This window comes from the organism of the source record quoted next, unplaced genomic scaffold, assembly GCF_019419815.1.
Source record: "Pyrus x bretschneideri cultivar Hongxiangsu unplaced genomic scaffold, Pyrus_bretschneideri_v1 Contig9, whole genome shotgun sequence".
NCBI classification, from domain to species: domain Eukaryota; kingdom Viridiplantae; phylum Streptophyta; class Magnoliopsida; order Rosales; family Rosaceae; genus Pyrus; species Pyrus x bretschneideri.
In genome coordinates this window covers 3043923-3066368 of record NW_025999831.1, presented here as the reverse complement: position 1 = coordinate 3066368, position 22446 = coordinate 3043923, and the positions used below count along the sequence as shown (strand labels likewise).

The window sequence follows — 22446 nt, the reverse complement described above, 5'->3', positions numbered from 1 at the left end:
TTTAGTTGCATAATGCCCTAAGCAAGTACCAGACCATAAGAAAGAGCAAAGTCTTGGTTTGACAATTAGATGAGTTTGGCACATATCTAAATCAGCCTTGGACTTAACAACAACATCATAAACATTTCCAACACGATCCTTGTTGAGGCGCTTGAGCTGCTGCTTAATAAGCTTGAGTTTTTTGCAAACCTGAAATTGTTTAGAGCCCTGCACTACATTAGACCATACACTAAAAATTGTAGGAATAAAATCATCCCTGTCAGCCATAAAGTTAAAGAATTTAAAAGGAAATTTTCGATTTCGGAAAGGGAGCCCTAATTTGACTACCATGGGAGAATGATTAGAGATGTTAGTGGGAAAAAAAATTCAGCAGAGCAGTTTGGCAGAGTTTCAGTCCACCTTTCATTCATCAGAACACGATCCAATTTTCTCAAAATACACTTTGAATCATCCTGCTTGGTGCTCCAAGAGTAGAAAATTCTAGTGGCATTGAGATCATCAAATTCAGTGTTGAAGAGGCAATAAGCAAAATCTTCCATTACACTGGTGAAGCGTTGAGAACCACCAGCAATCTCATTACACCTTCTAGTGATATTAAAATCTCCTAAAACAATCCAAGGGGAGCTAGAAAAAACACTAGCAAAGGAAACTAAATTAGACCCAAAGACTCCTCCTCATAACAACGTCATTAGAGGCATAGATGAAGGAGGCAAAAAGAACTAGTCTAGGTTCTAAAAGCTTGATGTTACAGTGTATTACTTGATTTGTATTACTTGATTAGTAGCTTCCAACTTGGACACAGAAAGCTTTGAAGGGTTCCAACTAACCCAAATTCTTCCATAATGGTGGCTGCAATAATTATTGATCAAAATCCACTCTCCAAAAAAAAAAAAAAAAAAAAAACTGGAGATACCCTTATCATTTCCAGAATTAATTTTAGTTTCCATAAGATACAAAAGATCAAGTTTATGAAAAGTAACAAAATTCCTAACCTCCATATGTTTAGTGGGGCCATTTAGGCCCCGAATGTTCCAGCACCCGATATTGATAATTGGATATGGGCAATATGCATGTTGACTCGGGTATCTGTAACTTTACCCTTCAAAGAGCTTTTTTTTATTTTATTTTATTTTATTTTTTCAAATTTCTATATATTTTTTTTTCTTTGAATATGATAAATTAAACATTGGCAAAGCAGCAATATTTTTACCTTGAATTTAATGAGGCCATTGGGATGCCCAGAGTCGTTGTATTGGCCAAGTAATGATTAGAGTCAACATGTTCCTCCTTTGCCAAGACAGAAAAAAGGTTGCTTGACTCTACCGACGGGAGCGAGAGAGTAGAATCCGACCCACTTAGGAGTTTTGGATTATCACAAACTGAAGGATCAGTCACAACAATAGAATCTAATTTCTCTTGAATATCAATATCCAAATTGGGCTTTGAAGCAACACAAACAAACAGTTCCACAATAGACATAGAATTCATCCGCTTTGTCACAAGGGCTGGAAGAGTATGAGTATCTCGTGATTTTCTAGAGTATTTGCTTCAAGCTTGTTGGAAATCACCAAGAAGGGTTGCAACACACTCACTAGTAGAGGATGAGCTTTTGCAGCACACTCATTAGTAGAAAATTTGGGGACCCAAATTAGGTAACCGGTTCAGTGTTAGGAGCAGTTCAAATTAATTAGGTATGGTAAAAAAAATCAGGAATGCTAACATTCCCCCCAAGGTTCGTCTGTTCACTTGGCGCTTATGCAGAGACCTCATCCCCATGAGGGTTAACCTTGCGAGGAAACAAATATCGACAAATCTATTATGTGTTTTTTGCAACTCCTGTGTGGATTCCACGATTCATCTTTTCAAAGAGTGTCATTTCGCTCGATGCTCTTGGATCAGCTCCCCCTTCTCAACTCTTTGCCAAGACATCCTGAACCACCATCTGTGATGGACTGGTTTTTTGAGCTTGCTACCAACCTTCCAGCGACAGCTTTGACGTTGCCTTGGTGATGGTTTGGGTAAATTGGAACTGTAAGAATGCTAGGTTTTGGAATGACAAATGCGATCCACCAGATTTGGCTGCGGTTCGGGCCATCCCTTGGTGGTAGGAATTCATTAGAATAAACTCTTACTCTTCCGATCCCTGTTCCTCTATTCCTAGCCCCACTAAATGGTCGCTACGCCCTCAAGGTCATTTGAAGACGAATTTTGATAGAGCTTGAAATGGGGTTGAGAAAATTGGAGGGGCGGGTATCGCGATTAGGGACGATGCAGGACAATTCGTGACTGGTTTTTGCAAGAATTTTCGGGATGTCTTCTCCCTCCTCAGGCAGAGGCTCTGGCTCTTAGAGATGGTGTGGTTTAGGCGACGTCAAGGGGTTCCACAACACTATCATTGAAGGAGATTCGATGGGTGCTATTTCTGTTTCTTCTTGTAATTTGTCTTCCATTCGCAACATTATAGAAGATTCTAAGTTTTGGCTTCCTATAATCATTGAAGGATTATGTATCCATATTCTTCGTCAAGGCAACACCGTGGCTTATCGTATGCCTCGTTACAGTTTGAGTATTGAGGATCAAAGTGAATGAATTGATTGCCCTCTGTCTTTAATCACTAACCTCTTTTTTGAGGGCCTTATGTAACTGGCTGTACTTTTTTAAGACTGATCATATTTTTGTAATCCTTTGCTGGTTTTTGAAGTGACTTGACTTCTGCCCCTAATGAATATCTACAGTTGCATCTCATTCAAAAAAAAAAAAAAAAAAAAAAAAAAAAAAAGGGGCAGCCCAACACAATTTTATTATACCGAGTAATTAAACAAATTTAAACGAAATATTAAAATCAGTAAAAAAATTTTAAAATGTAAAATATTTACAATTAGCGTCCAAATCTAGGGAATGATTATCGTGTACATGAAATACATAAAAATCTGAATAAATTATTTGGTGGTTTGTGGTGACCAAAAGAAACTTAGCGAATATGCAAAAGTTGAGAAAAGAAAAGAAAAGAAAAACACAAGCAATATTTGGGGGGTTGAATTTCTTCAAACCGTATATGCATGTTGCGTGATAGGTCATACGTAGTAGTTTTTGTAAAACCTTTCTTCAAACTACGAAGTTGTTGTTGTTCAAAACAAAATAAATAAATAAACAAAAAAATTACGTAATTGTTAAAAGTCTAGAATAGAAGCACCTTACGATTTACGTGATATGACAGTATATTTTGTATAATTTTTTTTTTTGAAAGAAATTCGATGTATATGTGTCAACTATTGACGACTGCGTCTACCCATTTCACCTAAGTTATTTCCTAAAATTACTCCAAGAATATACGTTAACTATCGACGACTGTGTCTTGTCGTTCAACCTAAGCTATTCTCTTAAACTTGGTTCAACTCAGTAAACGCGTAACGGTAACCCTTAAAAAGCGCGCGCTATTTTCCCGTTTAAACTCGCTTCGACTTCCGCGTGTGCTCCGTCGCCACCACTCATTTTCCTTTATAAACCTTCGTTTGTTTCCTGAGAAAATTGAGAAGGAATCGAGCCTTGGGTAGGAGCTCGGCTCCGAAAACCTTCTCCCACCTCCGCCGCCTCCCCCTTATTCTCATCTCACTCCAAATCGTTCATTTTTCATTTTCCTCCTGCTTTCCCCGGTTTCTAGGGTTTCAGAAGCCGGACTGATTTGCATTGGATTCATCGGGAAATATGAAATTTGGAGAGACTTACACCGAGTTTTTGCACAAGGAAAAGGTACGATTCTCGGAGAATTGCTCGCATGTCGAGTACAAGCGGCTGAAGAATGTTCTCAAGACTTGTCAGAGTTGCAAGGCATTGCAGGAATCTTCAGCTGCTCAAGGACAAGAAGGTGCTTCTAATCAAAATCAGCAGTTGTGCCAATGCCAATCTTGCCCTTGTAAGAATTTATTCCCCAATTATTTAATTTATTTTAATAAGCTTGTTATCAATTGGTGTTTTACTGAAAATGTAATTTAGCTCGTGAAATTCAATCTTCTGCATATAAAATTCGACATAAATTTTTGACTTTAATAAAGCTCATTGACTTAGGTTTCACATAAGTAAATTCATTAATTATGTCTGACTTTACATATTTAAAATTTTTCGGATGCTTAAAATACCATTATTTGAATGTTTTAATGTACACAATTAATTTCATGAGGTTGTAAGAAAGAATTAGTAGTTTTACAAAAAAAAAGAAATTAATGTTATAAATTCATAGCAATGTATAATAACAATAAAATATGCCTAATATATGTAATAATATTGGCTTAATGAATGTCACAAAAATTATGCTTTATAAATAAATGTAGGTAAATTATTTTACACACACAATAGTGCACCACTATTTGAATTTTAAAAGGTTGGATTGCTTAAATAAAAGCTAGATGGAAATAAGGATTTCACGGAAAGTAAAAAAAAAAACTCTCAAATCATGTCTATTAATACTCAACAAAATTCATCATTATTATAGGTAATAATAAAATTCATTAACATAATTAGAGTATTGTGGCATAAATTAATAATAGGTTACTTATTTTTTCACATGTCAACAAGCTTAAATTTTGTATTTTATTTAAATGTTTAAAGATAGATAGGTTTAATTTTAGTAAACAAGAGTTACAAGGGCCTATCTCTAAAGAAGTCAGGAAACATGGTTTTGATTTTTGGTATGATCAAGGTTTCGGGGTTTAAGATTAAGATTTACCCAATTGGTTTCCAGGTAAGCTGCATTCTGCTCAAAGGATTTGAAGAAATCATAGGCATAAACCATGCCGTTTTAGCATTTTTGCCCCTTTTCGGGTTTAGTTTTACTTTGTAGAACCGAGTGTGCAGGTATTTTCAAATAACAAAAAGGACTTATTCCAACTTTCCTAACGAATGTGAGATGCTGCCCCAATCGTGCTTTCCTACTTTCCTTGTTTCTTAGAAGGATGTGGACATTTGGGAATTTTGTTAAAGAAGTGACATATCATGACTAACATATTTCTGTAGACTGAGCTTATCTGTAAAGTTATTTGTTATTTCTTCTCGGTGTTAGCATTGTTGCTTACTTATAAGTTATAACCATATTCCGTTGTCTCACTCATCTGCTATCAATTTTCTATATTGTAGTGTGTGATCAGGCCTTTTTCACAGAGTTAATGAAGGAGGTTTCGGACATAGCTCTATGTTTTAGTTTGAGAGTCAGACATCTCCTCCATCTGCATGTTGCTACCGGAGCGCAAAGATACTTACTGCGGTTCCGTCAGTGTTTTGTGAATGATCAACAAGCCATGGTAGAAAAAGGGCGGATGCTGATCGAGTATGTTACGATGAACGCAATTGCTATCAGAAAAATCCTTGAGAAATATGATAAAGTATGCACGCAACTGGTCATTTTTTTTTCCTTGCTAACTTGGTTGAGGGTGTTCTGTATCTAACAGTGTTCCTTTGTTCAAAATCTAATACTACAGATACATAGCTCTGAGAATGGCAAGCTTTTCAAATCCAAGATGCGGGCTCAACATATTGAGATTTTACAATCACCTTGGCTTATAGAATTGGGTGCTTTTTATTTGAATCTTGATGGATTAGATGATGAAGAGCTCAATGAGGTTTCTGGTCGCTTTTCCTGTGATCTCGATGCGGCACCACCTACAATGACATTGATGCTTCCTGACAACTTAAAGATGGAATATGATCTGACTTGTGCTGTATGCTTGGTAAGGTCCTTTCACTTGCATTCAGAATGAGAAAAAGTTGGCATTTGTACGTAACTGTTCTGAATTCTGATGTGTATGACTCACAGGAAACTGTTTTCAATCCATATGCTTTGAGCTGCGGCCACCTGTTCTGCAAGCCTTGTGCTTGCGCAGCTGCTTCTGTGTTTATTTTCCAAGGCCCTAAATCTGCAGGCCTGGATGCAAAGTGCCCACTATGCAGAGAGGTATGTAGCTAGTTTTTTGAAGAAACTGGTGATAATCTTATATAAAATTTGAAAGAAAAGATTAAAATTGCATATCATATATCGTTTGATCCTAAGTTCGTATCCTCCTCGAATGCAGGCTGGAGTGTTTGCTAAAGCAGTGCACATGTTGGAACTAGATCTGCTCTTGAAAACAAGGTCAGAAAATTGAAAGTCTTCAATGGTTTTTAACTTATTGTGAGAGAGCTACCCTTTTCTGACTCCTAACACCCTACCAGGTGCAAAGACTATTGGAAAGAGAGGTATAACGCCGAACGCACAGAGATAGTGAAGCAAACTAAGGAGTTCTGGGATATGCAAGCCAAATACGCGGTGTATTGATTGATAGATAGAGGAGGCAGAGGCCCCATATCTATAATCACGTGACGAGAGATATAGGGAGAGAATGGTATATCTGGGAGACAACCAAGAATCTCCCGTGATCTAGCCAATAAATTGTTTAATGATGCAAATTCATCGCTTTACAAGATCATTCTTTGACGCTTGTAACTAGGCTTAGCAATTGTTTTGAAAGATTATTTTTGCTCACCACCATTAATGAGACTTAGCAATTTTTTGCATGACTTGTTAACCCGACACAAAATTACACAAAATAATGGGTTTCGGGTCAATCTGTTAACTAGTCGGGCCGTTAGCGGGTCACCCTTTAAGAACCCCAATAAAATTGAAGAAAGTTGGGGTTCTACCCTAAAACCAATTGGCAATATGGGAAGTAACTCAACCTCTTATAAGCCCATGCAATGTCTCTCCTCCCATCAATGTGGAACTCGTTCTTAACACGCCCCCTCACGTGTGGTGAATTTTCAAGCCTAACACGTGGACAACATAACCGGATGACATGGAGTGCGTGTGGCCGGCTGGCTTCACACATGGGACAATCTGCTCTGATACCATGAAGAAAGTTGAGGTTCCACCATAAAACCAATTGGCAATATAGGGAGTAGTCCAACTTACTTATAAGCCCATGCAAAGGTCCCTTCTCCCATCCATGTGAGACTCATTCTCCACACGCCCTCTTACGTGCGACGAATTTTCAAGCCTAACAAGTGGACAACACAACAGGGTGATGTGGAGCACGTGTGGCCGTTTGGGTTTACACGTGGGACAATCTGCTCTAATACTATGAACAAAGTTAAGGTTCCACCATAAAACCAATTGACAATATGGGAAGTAGTCCAACTTACTTATAAGCCCATGCAAGATCCCTCTCATCAATGTGAGATTCATTCTCTCATCAATGTGGGATTCATTCTCAACATGCCCCCTCAGAATTTTCAAGTTTAACATGTGGACAACACAACGGGGTGACGTGGAGCACATGTCTTGTGACCATTTGACTTCACACATGGTACAACCCACTATAAAACCAATTGGCAATATGAGGAGTAGCCCAACCTCTTATAAACCTATGCAAGGTCCATCCTCCTATCAATGTGAGACTCATTTTTAACAAAAATATCGTTTGCTAAATCTAGACATTAGGCGTGTCAATTTCTTGTATGACCCATTAATCCGACACGAAATGACCCGTTAACTGTTGAATAAGAAGAGTATCCAAGATAACTCTAATGATCCCAAGAAGAAGAAAATAGAGCACACTCTTAAAGAAAGCTCACAAAACAAACTAATTAGCAAAGCTTTTCTTATTTAGCTCTAGGCTTTGTTTTTCCTTGGATGATCTACAATGCTTGGGAACTTGGGTATTTATAGCAAACCAAATGAAAGTTACACCACACACTTACTTCACCTACAACATCCACCTACTTCACCTACAACCTCCACTTACTTCACCAACCTCACACACTTACTTCACCTACAAATGACATTGATTCTCAACATTAACCAATCATGTCGTTATCAAATCACATTTTAAGAACCCGTTAAGATAATGAGTATGACATAACAATGACAAAACAGACCCGTTTGCTAGACCTACCATTAATTATGGGGATGCTCGCCACATTTCTCTAGTTAACATTTCAGATATCTCAAAAATGAAAATAGAAAATTTCAAATATCACCTCTTTGCCGCCGGCTATTTTCTTCCGTTTATCCTCTCTTTCTTCTTCCCCCGTCCCACCCCTCTCTCTGTGGACATTTTTCTGGGTAGAGATAATCTGACATGGGAGGAGGAGAAGGGGAGCGGGTGTGGATGACGACGGAGGAAGCCAGAGGCGATGCAGTAACTTTAATGGGTTCCAGATTTGGGAAGAAGATGGGACAATTAATTATGTATAAATTAAAATATAATTTTTTTTTTTTTTAAAAATTAATCTGTTTATGCTTCATGACTGCCAACTTTAGATTGAAAACTCTTCAACATGTGTTGATTGATAGTGTTTGCATGAGAATTAACGCTAAAATGTAAAGTGAGGGTCCATGAAAATTGAAGAGTCTCACTTTAAGAGAGTTTCCTTAGCATCTCTCTTAATATAAACACACAATACGTAAGAAATCTCAGAATGATATTGAAAAGACCTGGAAAGTTGTGAAGATGAATGAAAGATTTTTACACGTGTTTTCCAATCTTTCTTGATCCTGCTGACCACTTAGTTTTGATCACATTAAGATCTCTCTCCCTCTTAACGTTTGAGGCCTCCTCTTCAAGACGATGACTTGCATGTCTGTTCTTCCTTGCTCAATGGAATCATGACCGGCTAACCAAACCATTTCATTTTTACTTGTTTAAGTGTTTGTCACCAATTGGTAGCATTTAAAACTCATATACAATTAATAGTTTGATTATCTTGTTGCACTATTGGTTTTTTATTCTATCAACGATATTCATGTAAACTTTAGTTTCGTTGGTCTAGTTTAATATTGATTTTCATGATTTTGTTTTTAGCATGTAGGTATGGAACCATGCGTGATAATGTCACCAATCTCTAATTGATACTCGACTCAAATTTGTAATGTTGTATTTCTTATGCTGTTCATCTTCCAGGTAGTACTTGCAAATGGAGATATTGTTAAGATTGCATCTCTCGTGCTAGAAAGAGTGCTGCCGGGTTTGTTTCCTATTCTATTTGGTTAATCTTCTAGGTAGTTAGGCGTGTTGTGAACATTAAAAACTTTGCACGTAACTGGTATGATTTGACCCGCCTGGTGATTGGAAGTGAAGAACGCTTGGTGTAATAACAGAAGTCACTCTGCGGCTTCAGAAAATTCCGTAACACTCCGTGGTAAGTTGATACGTCTACTTCTATGGACTCTTGCATAATTTTTGTTTCAGCTGATTACTTCTAGCCGTTTATAATTTTTGTGATTTCATTATGTTATTAATCAAAATTTAAATTGTAGGTTGCTATGTGTAATCTCCCTTCAACCAAGGATGCAGCAGATGTTTCTATAGCTACTATGCTGTCGGGAATTCAGGTAGAGCTATAACCGCATATTACATATTTAAATTCATATTTTCAGTTTCTTCACAGATGTCTTCTTTATAACCATTAGGTTTCAAGGGTTGAACAACTGGATGAGGTTCAAGTGAGGGCTATCAACGTTGCGAATGGGAAAAAATTGCCTGAAACTACAACTTTGATGTTCGAATCTATAGGCACAGGTTTAGGTCCCTTCTTTACATCTTGACTGTCATTTGCTTTTTATTTTAAATTTTAATTTTGGCTAATTACATTTATTGAGAGGAGAACATCCCAATCTTGTAGTAGTAGAGTAGTGGTTTTGTGGTTGCTAAATTATCTCCTGGTATCCTTTATAGGCACTTACAATTTTCTTTTGTTCCAATTCTACTTTCTTTTGTTTCAATTCTACTTAATACAAAGTCGCACGGTCGCACCTTTTGCAATTAGTACTTCTATCACTTAATTGGCATCAAAATTAGGGAACTTAATGCAAAGAAAAACAGCGAGTAACTTGTCATATAGCTGTACGTTCTTGGCTTGTACATTTTTGTCCTCCTTGCTATTTTATTTATGCATCATAAAATATATGGCTGCTTATTCACTTCCATTAATGGTGCTAATTAGGACTTATCTTGCTGTTTAATTTCTATGTTATTATTCTTCTCAGCAAGCAGGGAAATATATATTGTACAATATTGTTTTACAAAGAAAGAAATATAAAATAATATCAACCCTAATCACATCCTGATTACAAGGACCTAAACAGGCAACTAAACTAATTACAAAGGTCAACTCTCTCCAATACTCCCCCTCAAGTTGGTCCATAAATGTCGTTCATGCCCAACTTGACGAGAGAGTTGTAGAATGCTTGAGACGCAACAACTTTAGTTAAGATGTCCGCTAATTGATCATCTGACTTTACGAATAGGAATTGAATAATGTTCCCATCCAGCTTTTCCTTAATGAAGTGCCTGTCAACTTCCACTTGTTTCGTACAATCATGCTGGAATGGATTGTGTTAGATATCAATGGTCGCTTTATTATCACAGAACAAACCTGACGTTGACATTGAAAGACACCCGAGTTTTGCGAGCAACCTCCAAAGCCATAATAATTCACATACTCCTTTTGCCATACCGCTGTATTCCGCTCTACACTTGATAAAGCAACCACTTTATGTTTCTTACTCCGTCAGGTCATTAAATTACCTCCCACAAATGTAAAGTAGCTAGATGTGGACCGTCAATCAGTAATATTTCCTGCCCAATCTGCATCAGTATAACCTTTTATCCAGCAATGACCATTCTTGGAAAACATGATACCTCTACTCGGAGAGGACTTAAGGTATCGTAGGATGCGTTCAACCGCACCTATATGAGTATCACTCGGGGAATGCATAAGCTGATTAACAACACTCACTGCATATGCAAGATAGGCCTGGTGTGAGATAAATAAATTAGCCTTCCAACTAGCCTTTGATAACGATCTCTGTTAGTGGGAACTTGATCAGGGTGCATGACAAAATGACGATTTTGGACTATAGAGGTGTTGGCCAGTTTACAATCAAGCATTCCAATTTCTGCTAACAAGTTTAAAACATACTTTCTTTGAGATAGAAATATACCTTGTTTAGATCGAGCTACTTTTATTCCCAAGAAATATTTCAATCCACCAGGATCTTTCATCTTGAACTCGGTTGTTGAATAATCTTTTAGCCTTGAGATTTCCTCTTTATCATCACCCATAACAATCATATCGTCTACATAGATAATGAGTGTCGTCAATTTACCCATTTGACGTTTCAAAAAAGGTGTATGATCAAAATTGCTCTGCCTGAACCCATACTTCCTTATAACAGTCCAGAACTTACCAAACCATGCCCTAGGTGATTGTTTCAATCCATACAATGCCCTATTCAACTTGCACACTACTTCGAGTTGTGAAACCTATGCATAGCCAGTTGGAATATATAACGACCCGTCCACAAATATTACAGTTTTTATTAATTTTAAAGCGTGAATTTACGAAAATGCCTTATGAGGCAAAAACGTTGAATTTTGTTGACTGTCTTGTTGTGTCACGTAAGATTTGTTTCCTTGGCGTATCCTTCTAGCACTTGACGTTGTGGATGCATAGGCGCAAATATAATTGAATTTGGAGCTGCAATAAACGTTTTACTGAACTAAGAAGTAAAGGGGCAAAATAGTCAATTCATTATTCTAGATATTAGGGTTAGATATTTTTATTATTTTAATAAATTCTATCACGTGGGGCCCACACCCGACTTCTCATTATGCCATGTGTCTTCCCTTCTCAAATATCTGGAACTTCATTTCCCTCATTTTTCTCAATCACTCTTTCCTTTCTAAGCAGCACCTACACACCTTTCTCCGGCGAGCCACCCCACAGACCACCACCTCAACTCCCCGTTCTCTCTCTCATTCTAACTCTCTTAGCTACCTCTTTCTCTCATTCTCTGTAAACTGGCACGCCGCCACCACCACCAACACTCGCTATTCTGTGAGCACCCAAACTTCATATACTCTCTCCCCGACGATCAGTGATGGACTCACAAGCCCAAGCCAAGCTGAGAAATCCCTTATTTTCCCTCCCTCCCTCGCTGCACAATATTATCTTTGAGCAATATCGAATCCGACAAGTTATCGCCATCCTCGACGAAGGTAAGTCATGGACCACCCTTCGATCTTCTTCCCTCGTGGTCTAGATTATTTAGTTGTTGAATAAAAATGGTTTTGGTGAAGGTTTAAACATGAAAATAACTCGGGAAAGTGTTTTCCAAATTTTATGACAAGGTTCGACAGTTTTTGAGTTATTTTCTAGCCAACTCCGACCACTGTCGAGGAAACCAAAGTTATATTCCGACTCCTTGTTCTTTGAGCTTCAATTTGGTATATTGAATAACTAGTTTTAGTCGAGCTTTGAGGATGATTGTAGTTTAGGAAGCTTCGGCTTTCTTTTTCTTGGAATTTGGCTGACCCACGACCTGAAATTGGATCGACTCGACCCATGAGCCAAAAACCTGACCCAAAACCGGCCCAACCTATTAACCTTAACCCAAATCCAACCCAGTAACCCCTGGCCCAATCCAGCAACTAAGCCTATTCGACCCGAATCCAATCCAATAACCCAGACCCAAGCCTAGTTCCATGGGTCAGTGCATGGGTGCGTGTAGGGGCTGTCATGGCTGGTAAATGGAGCACACGCACCTCCACCGTCCATGACGGCAACCTTTTCGGCAACCCATCTCGGTGCATGGCAACGTGTACGGTGGCCCGTGGCCTCCTGAGCAGCCGCCCCGTGGCGGCGCGTGGGGGAACCCGAGGTCCCTCCTTAGTTTTTTCAACGTGGCGAATCTGAATCCGCTGTCCATTTTCCCAAATTCTATCATTTAGGTAGAGTTTTACTAAATGGTCTCAAATTGTGTTTATTGATGATTGCATATTTTCAAATATATTTTTATCCCGAAAGCTACATTTTCTAGTTAAATTTTGGATTTAAATAAAAGGAATTACATGGTTTGGTGATTATATAATTAAATTAATGAGTTGGAGAAAAATCATGTTATAATTCCTTGGTTCTAATTTAATCAGGTGATTTCTTATAATTTAAATCTTTATGCCCATAGCCTTTGGTTGAAGTATAGACTACTTGACTATAGAAGTTACATGTGGCTTAAATCATTTTCATTTAACTTGCCTGCAGGTAACTTGTTGGAATTACTTGGTGAAGTCACCAGCACATGACAATTTGTAGAATTACAAGCTTATGTGATTGAACCGACAAGGAAGAAAAACCTACATAATTCTTTCCCATTTTCCATGGTCAGCCGGTCACACAAATCAAGAGAAAGAGAAGTTTTAGCAAAGTTAAATTGGAAATAAAGATGAGGATTAAGTGGAGGATTAATTGACATAAAGGCTATGGCAGGTGAACTACTAAGAGGCTAGCAAGGAGTTAAAATTGTATTTCCATTTCTTCTCTTTTATGACAATAAAATAGCTATTAAGTTTGGTGAGTTATGGGAGAGGAAGAGAATGCCCAGCGGCAAAGATAGGGAAAAAAAAGATAGAAAAGAAAGGAAAGAAAAAAAGAAGGCTGCAGGTGGTAGTGGAAAGAAAGAAAAAAAGAGAAGGCAGCGTTGGGGAAGGAAGGAAAGGAAGGAGGAAATCTTGGCATTCTCTTCTTTCGGTTTTATCTTCTCAAACTCATGTCTTTCTTTTGGTTTTATTTAAGGATTATGTGTAACTAATTTTTAGTAGTTAGGGGCTGTTTTGAAGCCCTGAATATGATTGCAAGTTTGTTATGACATTTCGTTTGAATTACTTTATGAATAGATGAAAATTGGTTCACTACTTGTCTCATTGATGAATTCTTTATGTGTTTTCTACGGATGCATACTTAGTAAGCATATCTAGGATTCTAATATTATGAATATGTGTGTGCCTACCCTTGTCAAATGAGGACTTACATATGTTCTAGAGTAGTACTTGTTAATTGCGGTTAACATGTGAACCAATTTCTAGGATAAGTAAGACAACGCTAGTACTTACGATGCCTTGTGATGACTCAAACTCTTTTCGTTCTTAATGATATCTACTTGTTAAATCTATGAAAACGCCATTCTAGGTTGCATGCTAGGGACTAAGTTAAGTTGAAAACGCCATTCTCTTAACATACTACATAAGAAAGAGAAATAGGTTGAGTTCTAACATTGAGCCAACTTGAGCATCTTCATCTGGAAATAAAAGGAACTTGAATGAAACATAACATGTTTGCATGATTATTTGGTGGTGGATAGCAATTCCCTTAACTCGTTTTTCTTAATTTGTGAACTACTTAAAATCTGTTTCTGTTCTATTTTTGTTCGATTTAATTTAAAAAGCAAATCAACTCCAAAATTCCTAAAACTTTGTGTGAGTGTAGCTCTATGTGTCTAGTATCTGAATATTAAATTTCATAGACTTTAGATAAGTGTAAGTCGGTCTAATAATTATTTTTCGGTGGCTGATCAGTAGGGACAGTAGCCCAGTTTTTGTGACATTTTAACTAGTTAGATAAAACAATCTTCTGCGGGAAAGACCCTTATTTTCATATGCTACAATTGACAAATCTTAATGATAATAAAGAAAATCAATAGGACATTCGTGTGCTACTTTGTGGTGTGCATTTAATCCTATCATTTATGTGCGTTGGTGGGAAGCGACATCATCCTCTCTAGTTCGAGCGGCTCATCAACAATGAAATACTATGAGTGGACCCCTTCTTAACTCGCATTTTTTTTTGTAAAATATTAGGATTGCATTCACAAAAAGCATGATTTCATGATTTTACGTTTTATGCATTATTTATGATTTATCAAATTTACATTTTACGAAAGGTTATGAATTATTGGATTTTCGAATATGAAATTCTATGGATTTACATATATGATTTATTTTACGGATTTATGAATATGAATTATCATGGATTTATGAGAAGAGGCTTTGAGCTTTTGAGCTCCGGGGATTTGATTTGAGATTTTTGAGATACGTTTTCGGTGCTTATCTAGTGGGTTATCATACAACACATACACACAACCGCGTATGTAGACGTCTATGGCCATAGGACATAGTTGATGATATTTATGACATACCCCTAGCTTCACTAGCTCGGGGCTAGTGTCGGTGTGATATGTTATATGTATATGTTTCTTTTCTAGCGTAACCTAGAGTCATACAGCTTCACCTTCGGGTGATGAACCTTATGTTTCTTCTTTGGCGTAACTTGGAGTTGTACAACTTCACCTTCGTACAACTTCACCTTCGGGTGATGGACCCACTGCATATACATATATATATGTCGTTCAGCTTCACCTTCGGGTGATGGACCCACTGCATATACATACATATAGATACACACACACACACACACACACACACACACACACACACACACACACACACACATATATCTCTTCTCTAGCGTAACTCAGAGTTGTACAGTTTCACTTTCAGGTGATAGACCATGATTTCTTCACTGGCGTAACCCAATGTCGTACAACTTCACTTTTGGTGATTTTATGCCTTCGGGCCACCATGATACCCCTAGTTGAGTACATCATTGAGGAGATTTACAAATTTGCCTTCGGATGACTATATTACCATTTCTGAGCATTGGTTTACACCTACATGTTTTATGACCATTTTTCATGGCATGCTAGAGTTTTCAGAAAACCTATTATGTAGTATTATATGTGTTTTCAAAACAAGGGGTTAGTATGTTCATAAAGAAAATGGTTTTCTTATTATTAGTACGATTATTATAAACTTTAGTCCATTCACTCTTTTGATTTTGCGTCCCCTTCAGGATTTCGATTCAAGGCACACGATCCCTGCGTTAGGACACTTCCACATAGGTATCTTCGATTCTTTTTAGAGTAGAACCCACTCCTTTGTTCGTATCATTTTATATTGATTCTTTCAAATTATTCTTGATTAGTTGTATGCTCTGAACACGGTTCTGCATTGGTATATTTCTTTCTAATTACATATTTTATTTGTATGCAAGTTTAAAATGACTTCGTCACCCTCAGGTGTCGGCCAACACATGCCTATCCTGATATTTGGGGATATCGAGGTCGGGGTGTGTTAGAATATCCATATACACTTATTCTTTAAGATTGCCACGTAAGAAAGCATTTTTCACATCGAATTGCTATAATGGCCAATCTAAGTTAGCCGCCAAAAAAAGTAACACTCTTACCGTATTAATCTTTGCTATTGGGGGTGTATAATCAACATTATACATCTGAGCGTATCCCTTGGGGTAGCGAAACCAAAAAATGTAACACTCTTACCATCGACTTTATACTTGATGGTGTAAACCCATCTACATCCGACTCTCTTTTTTCCTCGGGGTAGCGAAACCAAATTCCATGTTTGATTTTTCTGAAGTGCATCCATTTCTTCCACCATTGCCTTGGTCCATCGATAGTCAGATAGTGCCTTCTTCAATGAACTTGGTGTGCTATCATTGGATATTTGTTGTACAAAGGCTTTGCCAGGTTCTGATAATTTATGTGATGACACATAGTTGGCAATGGGATATTTAAAGCCTTTTGTTGTTTCCAGTAAATATCGGTTAGGTGGATTTCGTCAGTTGTGCCTGAAAGGTAACTGATAATTCGAAAGATTGGATACATCAACAGGGATAGTAGAGCTTACCTTAGGAATATTATCAGGAGTATGGTTATCTAGTGTACTATATTTGGAGACGAAGGGGGAGTAGTATTAGTAGAAGTCCCAAAATCAGCAAGTGGCAGCGCTGTTGTCATGGGTGTTGATGACATCGTTATGCCTACATCCGTCGCGAAGGGGGGTGGTAGCAACAATATCTTTTCTGATGTAGTCCGTACCCTATAAAAATACAACAGAGAGCACATGGGTCAAGTTTCATCTATACCTCAATCAATAAAGACCGAGTTGTTTCTAATAGATGACGATTTTTGCACTCAGCTACCCCATTTTGTTGGGAGTTTAAGGACAAGTAGTTACTTGGAGGATTCCTTGATTAGTAAAATAATGTGTAAAATCATTATTAACATATTCACCGCCATTATCAGAATGCAAAATATGGATTTTAGTGGAAAACTGTGTTTGAACCATGGTGTGGAATGTCTTAAAAGCCAAACACACATCACTTTTATGCTTAAGAAGGTATAACCATGTCATACGTGTGCAATCGTTTATTAAAATCATAAACCGCCTAATACCAGATAAAGTAGTAATCGGAGATGGTCCCCAAACATCCGAATGAACAAGACTAAAAGGAGTAACACTTTTATCAGAATTCAACGGATAAGAAACACGATGACTCTTTGCAAGTACGCAAGTGTCACATTTAAAGTTTGAAACAGAACAACCAACAAATAAATTTGGAAATATATGTTGTAAGTAACTGAAAGATGGATGACCGAAACAGTGATGCCACGACCATATCTGATGCCGCTTGTGATCAATAGCTCCTTGTGTGAGATTGACCCGTCCTGTACTGACATCATCCACAAAATAGAGATCCCCCTTCTTAGTACCACGACCAATTATCTCATTTGTGAGAATATCCTGAATAAGTCAAAACTTCAGATACATTAGTACACAACAATTCAATCGCTCAGTAGCTTGGCTAGGAAACATCAATTTAAGCTTTAGTAAGGGTACAAGTAATGTATGAGTAAAAAAGAGAGTAGGCGTGAGACATACAATACCATCGCCAGTCACCGATGAGGTGACACCATTAGCATTGGTAATATTACATCTAAGTGGAACAGTATCATATGCTAAATCAGATGGGTCATAGGTCATATGGTCCGTGGCACTGGAGTCAATGATCCAACCAGACTGAGTATCATCACTATTCATATTAAAAGCATAACCACAGTTACCTAAGGACATCGAAGACATATCAGAAGAACTTGAAACAAGAGGAGAATTATCCTGAGATATCAAAGATAGTTGGGATACTGAGGTTGCAAGATTGGCTTACTCGTCTCGTTCTCTTTGTTTCTAAAGCTTTAATGGTTCCTACCAATCAAGATAGCTGGGCAATTGAAAGCAATTATCGCAGATGTGCTTCTCACTGCCGCAGTAAGTGCAACCACCAACCAGGACTGGTGGTTTAAGACGAAGAGGACAGGGGCCCATGGTGGGCCGTGAGGCCGTTTTAGCAACAAAGAGTGAGCCTTATGCTGGGCTTCAAGCAGTCGCCTAGCGTTGCAGTCCTCGGCTTGGTGCAGGTGGTTTCTTAGGGGCATGGGGATGAGGTGGAGCCGCAACTCGTGCTGCAGGTTGAGCCACCATCGTTGTCCCACTTGACAACTGTCTTTCGATATTCATAATGATGTGTGGTATTGCCTTCTAGCAAACATACGCAAAGGTTTGTTCAACGGAAGGGAGGGGCTCAGTTCTTAGAATATCACTACGAATTTTATCAAACATCTCATCCAAGCCTGCAAGCAAAGTATATACACGATCAGTTTGAACATTTTTATTATAAATTTCAATATCAGTACCGCACTTTATCGGATTGGGTCGACGATAATCAATCTCTTGCCACAAAGATTAAAGTTCACTATAGTATGTCTTCATCGATCGTCCGTCTTGCCTCATGCAAGAGGCCTTGCAGATAAGATCGTAGACTTGTGACAAATTGGAGCCATCATAATATGTGCAAGCAACTGCGTCCCACACTTCGCTGTCGGTAGTTGAAGAAAATACCCAATTAAATTGGGTTCCATAGAATTGATGAGCCATCCTTTCACCTTGGCATTCACCGTATGCCATTTGGTGAAGATCGGATCGTCGATAGAGGGTTGGGGATTGCTTCCAAACAAGTAGCCCAACTTGTCTTTTTCAGCAACAAACATCTCGACAATTTGAGACCAAACTCCATGGTAGGGTCGGTTATGGTAGTAATGTTTAGGGTTGTACGGTTTAGGATAGGGGTAAGATCGGTTAGGATGGGGTTCTCCATGAGAAGGCTGGGTTTGCTTGAGGGAATGGGCAGAGCAGAAATCCTAGGATCTTTGCTCTGATACCATGCTAATTAGGACTTATCTTAGGGTTTAATTTCTATGTTATCATATTTAATTTCTATGTTATCATTCTTCTTACCAAGGAGGGAAATATATATTGTTCATTATGTTGGAAAATAATAGATTTAGGATTTGGGCTCAGCCTGCTAGAATTAGGTTTTGTTAGAGATTAGGGTTAGTTTATTATAAATTGAGTGCTTTGTTATTCATTAGAGAACAAGTTTGTCACGACGTAGCCTTTTAAGGTTTTGTAGCCGTTTCGACATTCTCGTTTTGTAATATCGTTCGTCGCGCACTCTGATATTCAACTTGGTATCAGAGAAGATTTGATTCTTCTGGATCTAATCTGCTCTTGTTTATTCGTATCAGTTTGGCTATCTTCCTGTTTGTTTTTGTCTAGTTTTATTTCGTTAAACTTTTTCATTTTCTGGTTTGAGTTACCCTTTCGTTGTTGTTACAAAAAAAAAAAAAAAAAGGAAAAAAGAAAAGAATCTGTTAAAAGTCTGAAGCTGGAGTCGCACCGAGCCACCAGCCGCTACCCCTGCTGTCGCCCACCGCTGCGTTTGTTCCTGTTCCCTCTGCAACGATCTGATCACCGGCACGGAGATCAGACGAATCCACCACCATCTCGCGCCTATCTTGAACGTCCTGACAAACCCAGTTTCGTTTTGTCTGGCACCACCATCTGAAAACGCCATTGTCAAACCGCTTGCATCTATTCCGGACCCCCCACCAGACTGCTGCCTGCAACCTCAACCAGACCCGCCGATCTGACCGATCCACCACACCACTGCTACACCTCTGTCTCGCACCGCTGCTATACCCGCTGCCATCCCGGACTCCAGATGCTTCGTTCCCTGACCTGCTGCTGCATATCGGCCGCTATGCTCACCAGGCCCGCCTGACTAGATTTACTGAACACATCAGCTGCCCACATCAGGTCACCATCGCGTCATGCCGCATTCGTTTTGTCTGCCCCACTGTTGCTGCCTGACCACCCCATTGACAGAATCACAACTGCAATCTGATGAACCCGATTTCACTTGCAATCTGACGATCGATTGTTACATTTATGCAATCTGGAAAGAACCAAAGGAAGAAGGAGGAGAACGAAGAAAAAAAAATTGTTTGAGGTTGAGGCCTACACGGGCAGAAGGGAAAAATGGGTTGTAGGCTGTTTGCCGCCCATTTTTTGGTTTGATGTCTTTTAGGCCCGCAGGAATTGTTGGTTGTTTGGAATTGTTTTGTGACCGTCATTCGAGTGCTTGGAATTGTGACCACTCGAGTGATAGCGTTTGTGTTTGTTCGTTTGTTGCTACAATTGAGATATGAAAATCTCGTCCGTTTAGTGACAGGTTTTTTTCATACTCTCAACACTAGCCAGTCTGAATCAGAATCAGTTTGCCAACCAGATGTAGCTTGCCAGCAAGAATCAATTTGCCAGTCAAGTCAAGTTTGCATGTCTGCCAATTCGCCTAACAGAGCCTGTCTGAGTTGTGGAGCTTGCTTGTTTGTTTATCCGCGTTGCGGAGCCTGCCTGTTTTTCTATGCGTGTTACGAAGCCTGCCTGTTTGTTTATTCGCATTGCAGAGCCTGTCTGTTCATGTTGTGGAGCCTGATTGTCTGTTCTCGTTGCGGAGCTTGTCTGTCTATTCGCGTTGTGGATCCTGCTTGTCTGTCCGCGTTGTGAAGCCTGCTTGTCTGTCCGACTAATGAAACCTACATCCACATCTACTTGTTGGCAAACTCATGTTGTTTACAGCTATGAGTTTGACGGGGGTGTTGGAAAATAATAGATTTAGGATTTGGGCTCAGCCCGTTAGAATTAGGTTTTGTTAAAGATTAGGGTTAGTTTATTATAAATACAGCGCTTTGTTATTCATTAGAGAACAAGTTTGCCACGATGTAGCATTTTAAGGTTTTGTAGTCATTTCGGCATTCTCGTTTGTTTAATAATATTCTTATTATTTTGTAAGGGAAGTGTTATTGGCACTCCAAAAATCTCATTCTACACTCCTCACAAGTGTATTTTTCTTTCTAAATATAGAAAGTTTGGAGTGTAGATTGAGAATTTTGGAGTGTCAATAACAATTCCCTTTTGTAATCTCGTTCGTCGCGCACTCTGATATTCAACTCAATATTGATTTACAAGGGAAGAAATATAAAATAATATCTACCCTAATCACATCCTAATTACAAGGACTAAACTAATTATAAAGGTCAGCTCTCTCCAACAAATGGAACTCTCTGTTCCTGAATGCACGTATTGTCCAATCTTACAGGTTAAACTGCAACTCGATTTCAAATTGTTTGAATACCATACTTGCATATCTTTGATAGATTCAAGCCAGAGGCTTGATACAACTCGTCCTTGTTGTCATTTTATCCATTTAAATATCTGTTTTACGTGTAGATAAAGAAGGCACTCTGGGCATGTTTTGCAATGGAGCCTAATTTTGAGGCAACGTGCATTTGTTTATAGAGGTTTTTTGAAATAGTCCAAAGTAACTAAAAATTGGACCTATTTCAAAAGTTAAAAGTCATTAAAAATTGGATCTATTTCAAAAGATAATCTATAAAATTGGACCTATTTCAAATTTTCCCTTGTTGTTTATATCTGCACACACAGTTGCCAAAACATTTTTTTAATATTTAAAAATTTGTTGAACATTCTTAGTTGACAACAATCACTTTCAGGAATCATACATTCTAAAAAGTTAACTCAGTTTTTCATTTGAGTTCCCAAAAGTCTCAACCATTGTCTTGCTTACTAATTCTCTTCGGTTGTAAGAATGGAAGTATATGAATTAGTTAAATGGGTTATTAGAATTACATTCTTCTGGCTGTTTCCTTGAATTCTAAAGCGTGCTCCTTTACTTTTCATATATGCAGGATGTTTGTGTTCCTCTATCATGCCTTGGAGAATTGATATAAAGGTCCAAACAAGAGCTGGATGCATCGGAACTGGTTTGGTAATGTCTGATCAAATGACTCTATTCCTATTACTCAGTAGGGAGGTGAGCTGAAATATATTGTGGTTCACAAATAGCATGGAAGATTAAATGGGCTGAGTGTATACCTTGTGCCTAACATTTTTCCTAACAACAGCATAGTTGTTGCTCATGCTGGTGACGGGAACTTCCATACAGTGATTCTTCTTTACCCTAACAATGAAGAACATCGACGAGGAGCAAGAGAGACTGAACCATTTTATGGTCCATACTGCCTTGTCAATGGAAGATATGGACTATTCAGGATTTTTTTACAATTTCTCTACACTCCAAGTCGATGAATTATTGAAGTGATTTGCAATGCGGCTGTTATTGATTATCTTTTTTGGAATCTTTTCCCATTGTGGTTTATTAATTCCATTAAGTTTGTTAATCTAGTATCTTTACATGTAATAACCAACAGTTGATCTTATCTCAACTTAACTTTCTTTTTATATTTCGCTACCCAAATATTATTATAACACAATAGTCAACAAGTTACAGGGAGACCTATGAAGACTT

At 38.3% G+C, this 22446-nt stretch overlaps 1 protein-coding gene and 1 pseudogene across 1 annotated transcript; both read left to right on the top strand.

The window, feature by feature from the left end:
* Positions 1 to 3481: 3481 nt before the first annotated feature.
* LOC103940107 (probable E3 ubiquitin-protein ligase BAH1-like 1) lies at positions 3482 to 6543 on the top strand. Its single transcript, XM_009350190.3, has 6 exons — positions 3482 to 3913; positions 5131 to 5375; positions 5472 to 5720; positions 5807 to 5944; positions 6063 to 6121; positions 6202 to 6543. The coding sequence occupies exons 1-6, from the start codon at positions 3706 to 3708 to the stop codon at positions 6302 to 6304; spliced, it is 1002 nt and encodes a 333-aa protein (XP_009348465.1). The 5' UTR covers positions 3482 to 3705; the 3' UTR covers positions 6305 to 6543.
* Positions 6544 to 8105: 1562 nt separating this feature from the next.
* LOC103940119 lies at positions 8106 to 22239 on the top strand (annotated as a pseudogene).
* Positions 22240 to 22446: the final 207 nt, after the last annotated feature.

Bases quoted from the DNA above. Each gene is read 5' to 3' on its own strand.
- LOC103940107 (XM_009350190.3), top strand. From the start codon at position 3,706: ATGAAATTTGGAGAGACTTACACCGAGTTTTTGCACAAGGAAAAGGTA. The intron at 5,376-5,471 runs GTATGCACGCAA...CTAATACTACAG, and splicing joins TCCTTGAGAAATATGATAAA to ATACATAGCTCTGAGAATGG. The intron at 5,721-5,806 runs GTAAGGTCCTTT...TATGACTCACAG, and splicing joins TGACTTGTGCTGTATGCTTG to GAAACTGTTTTCAATCCATA.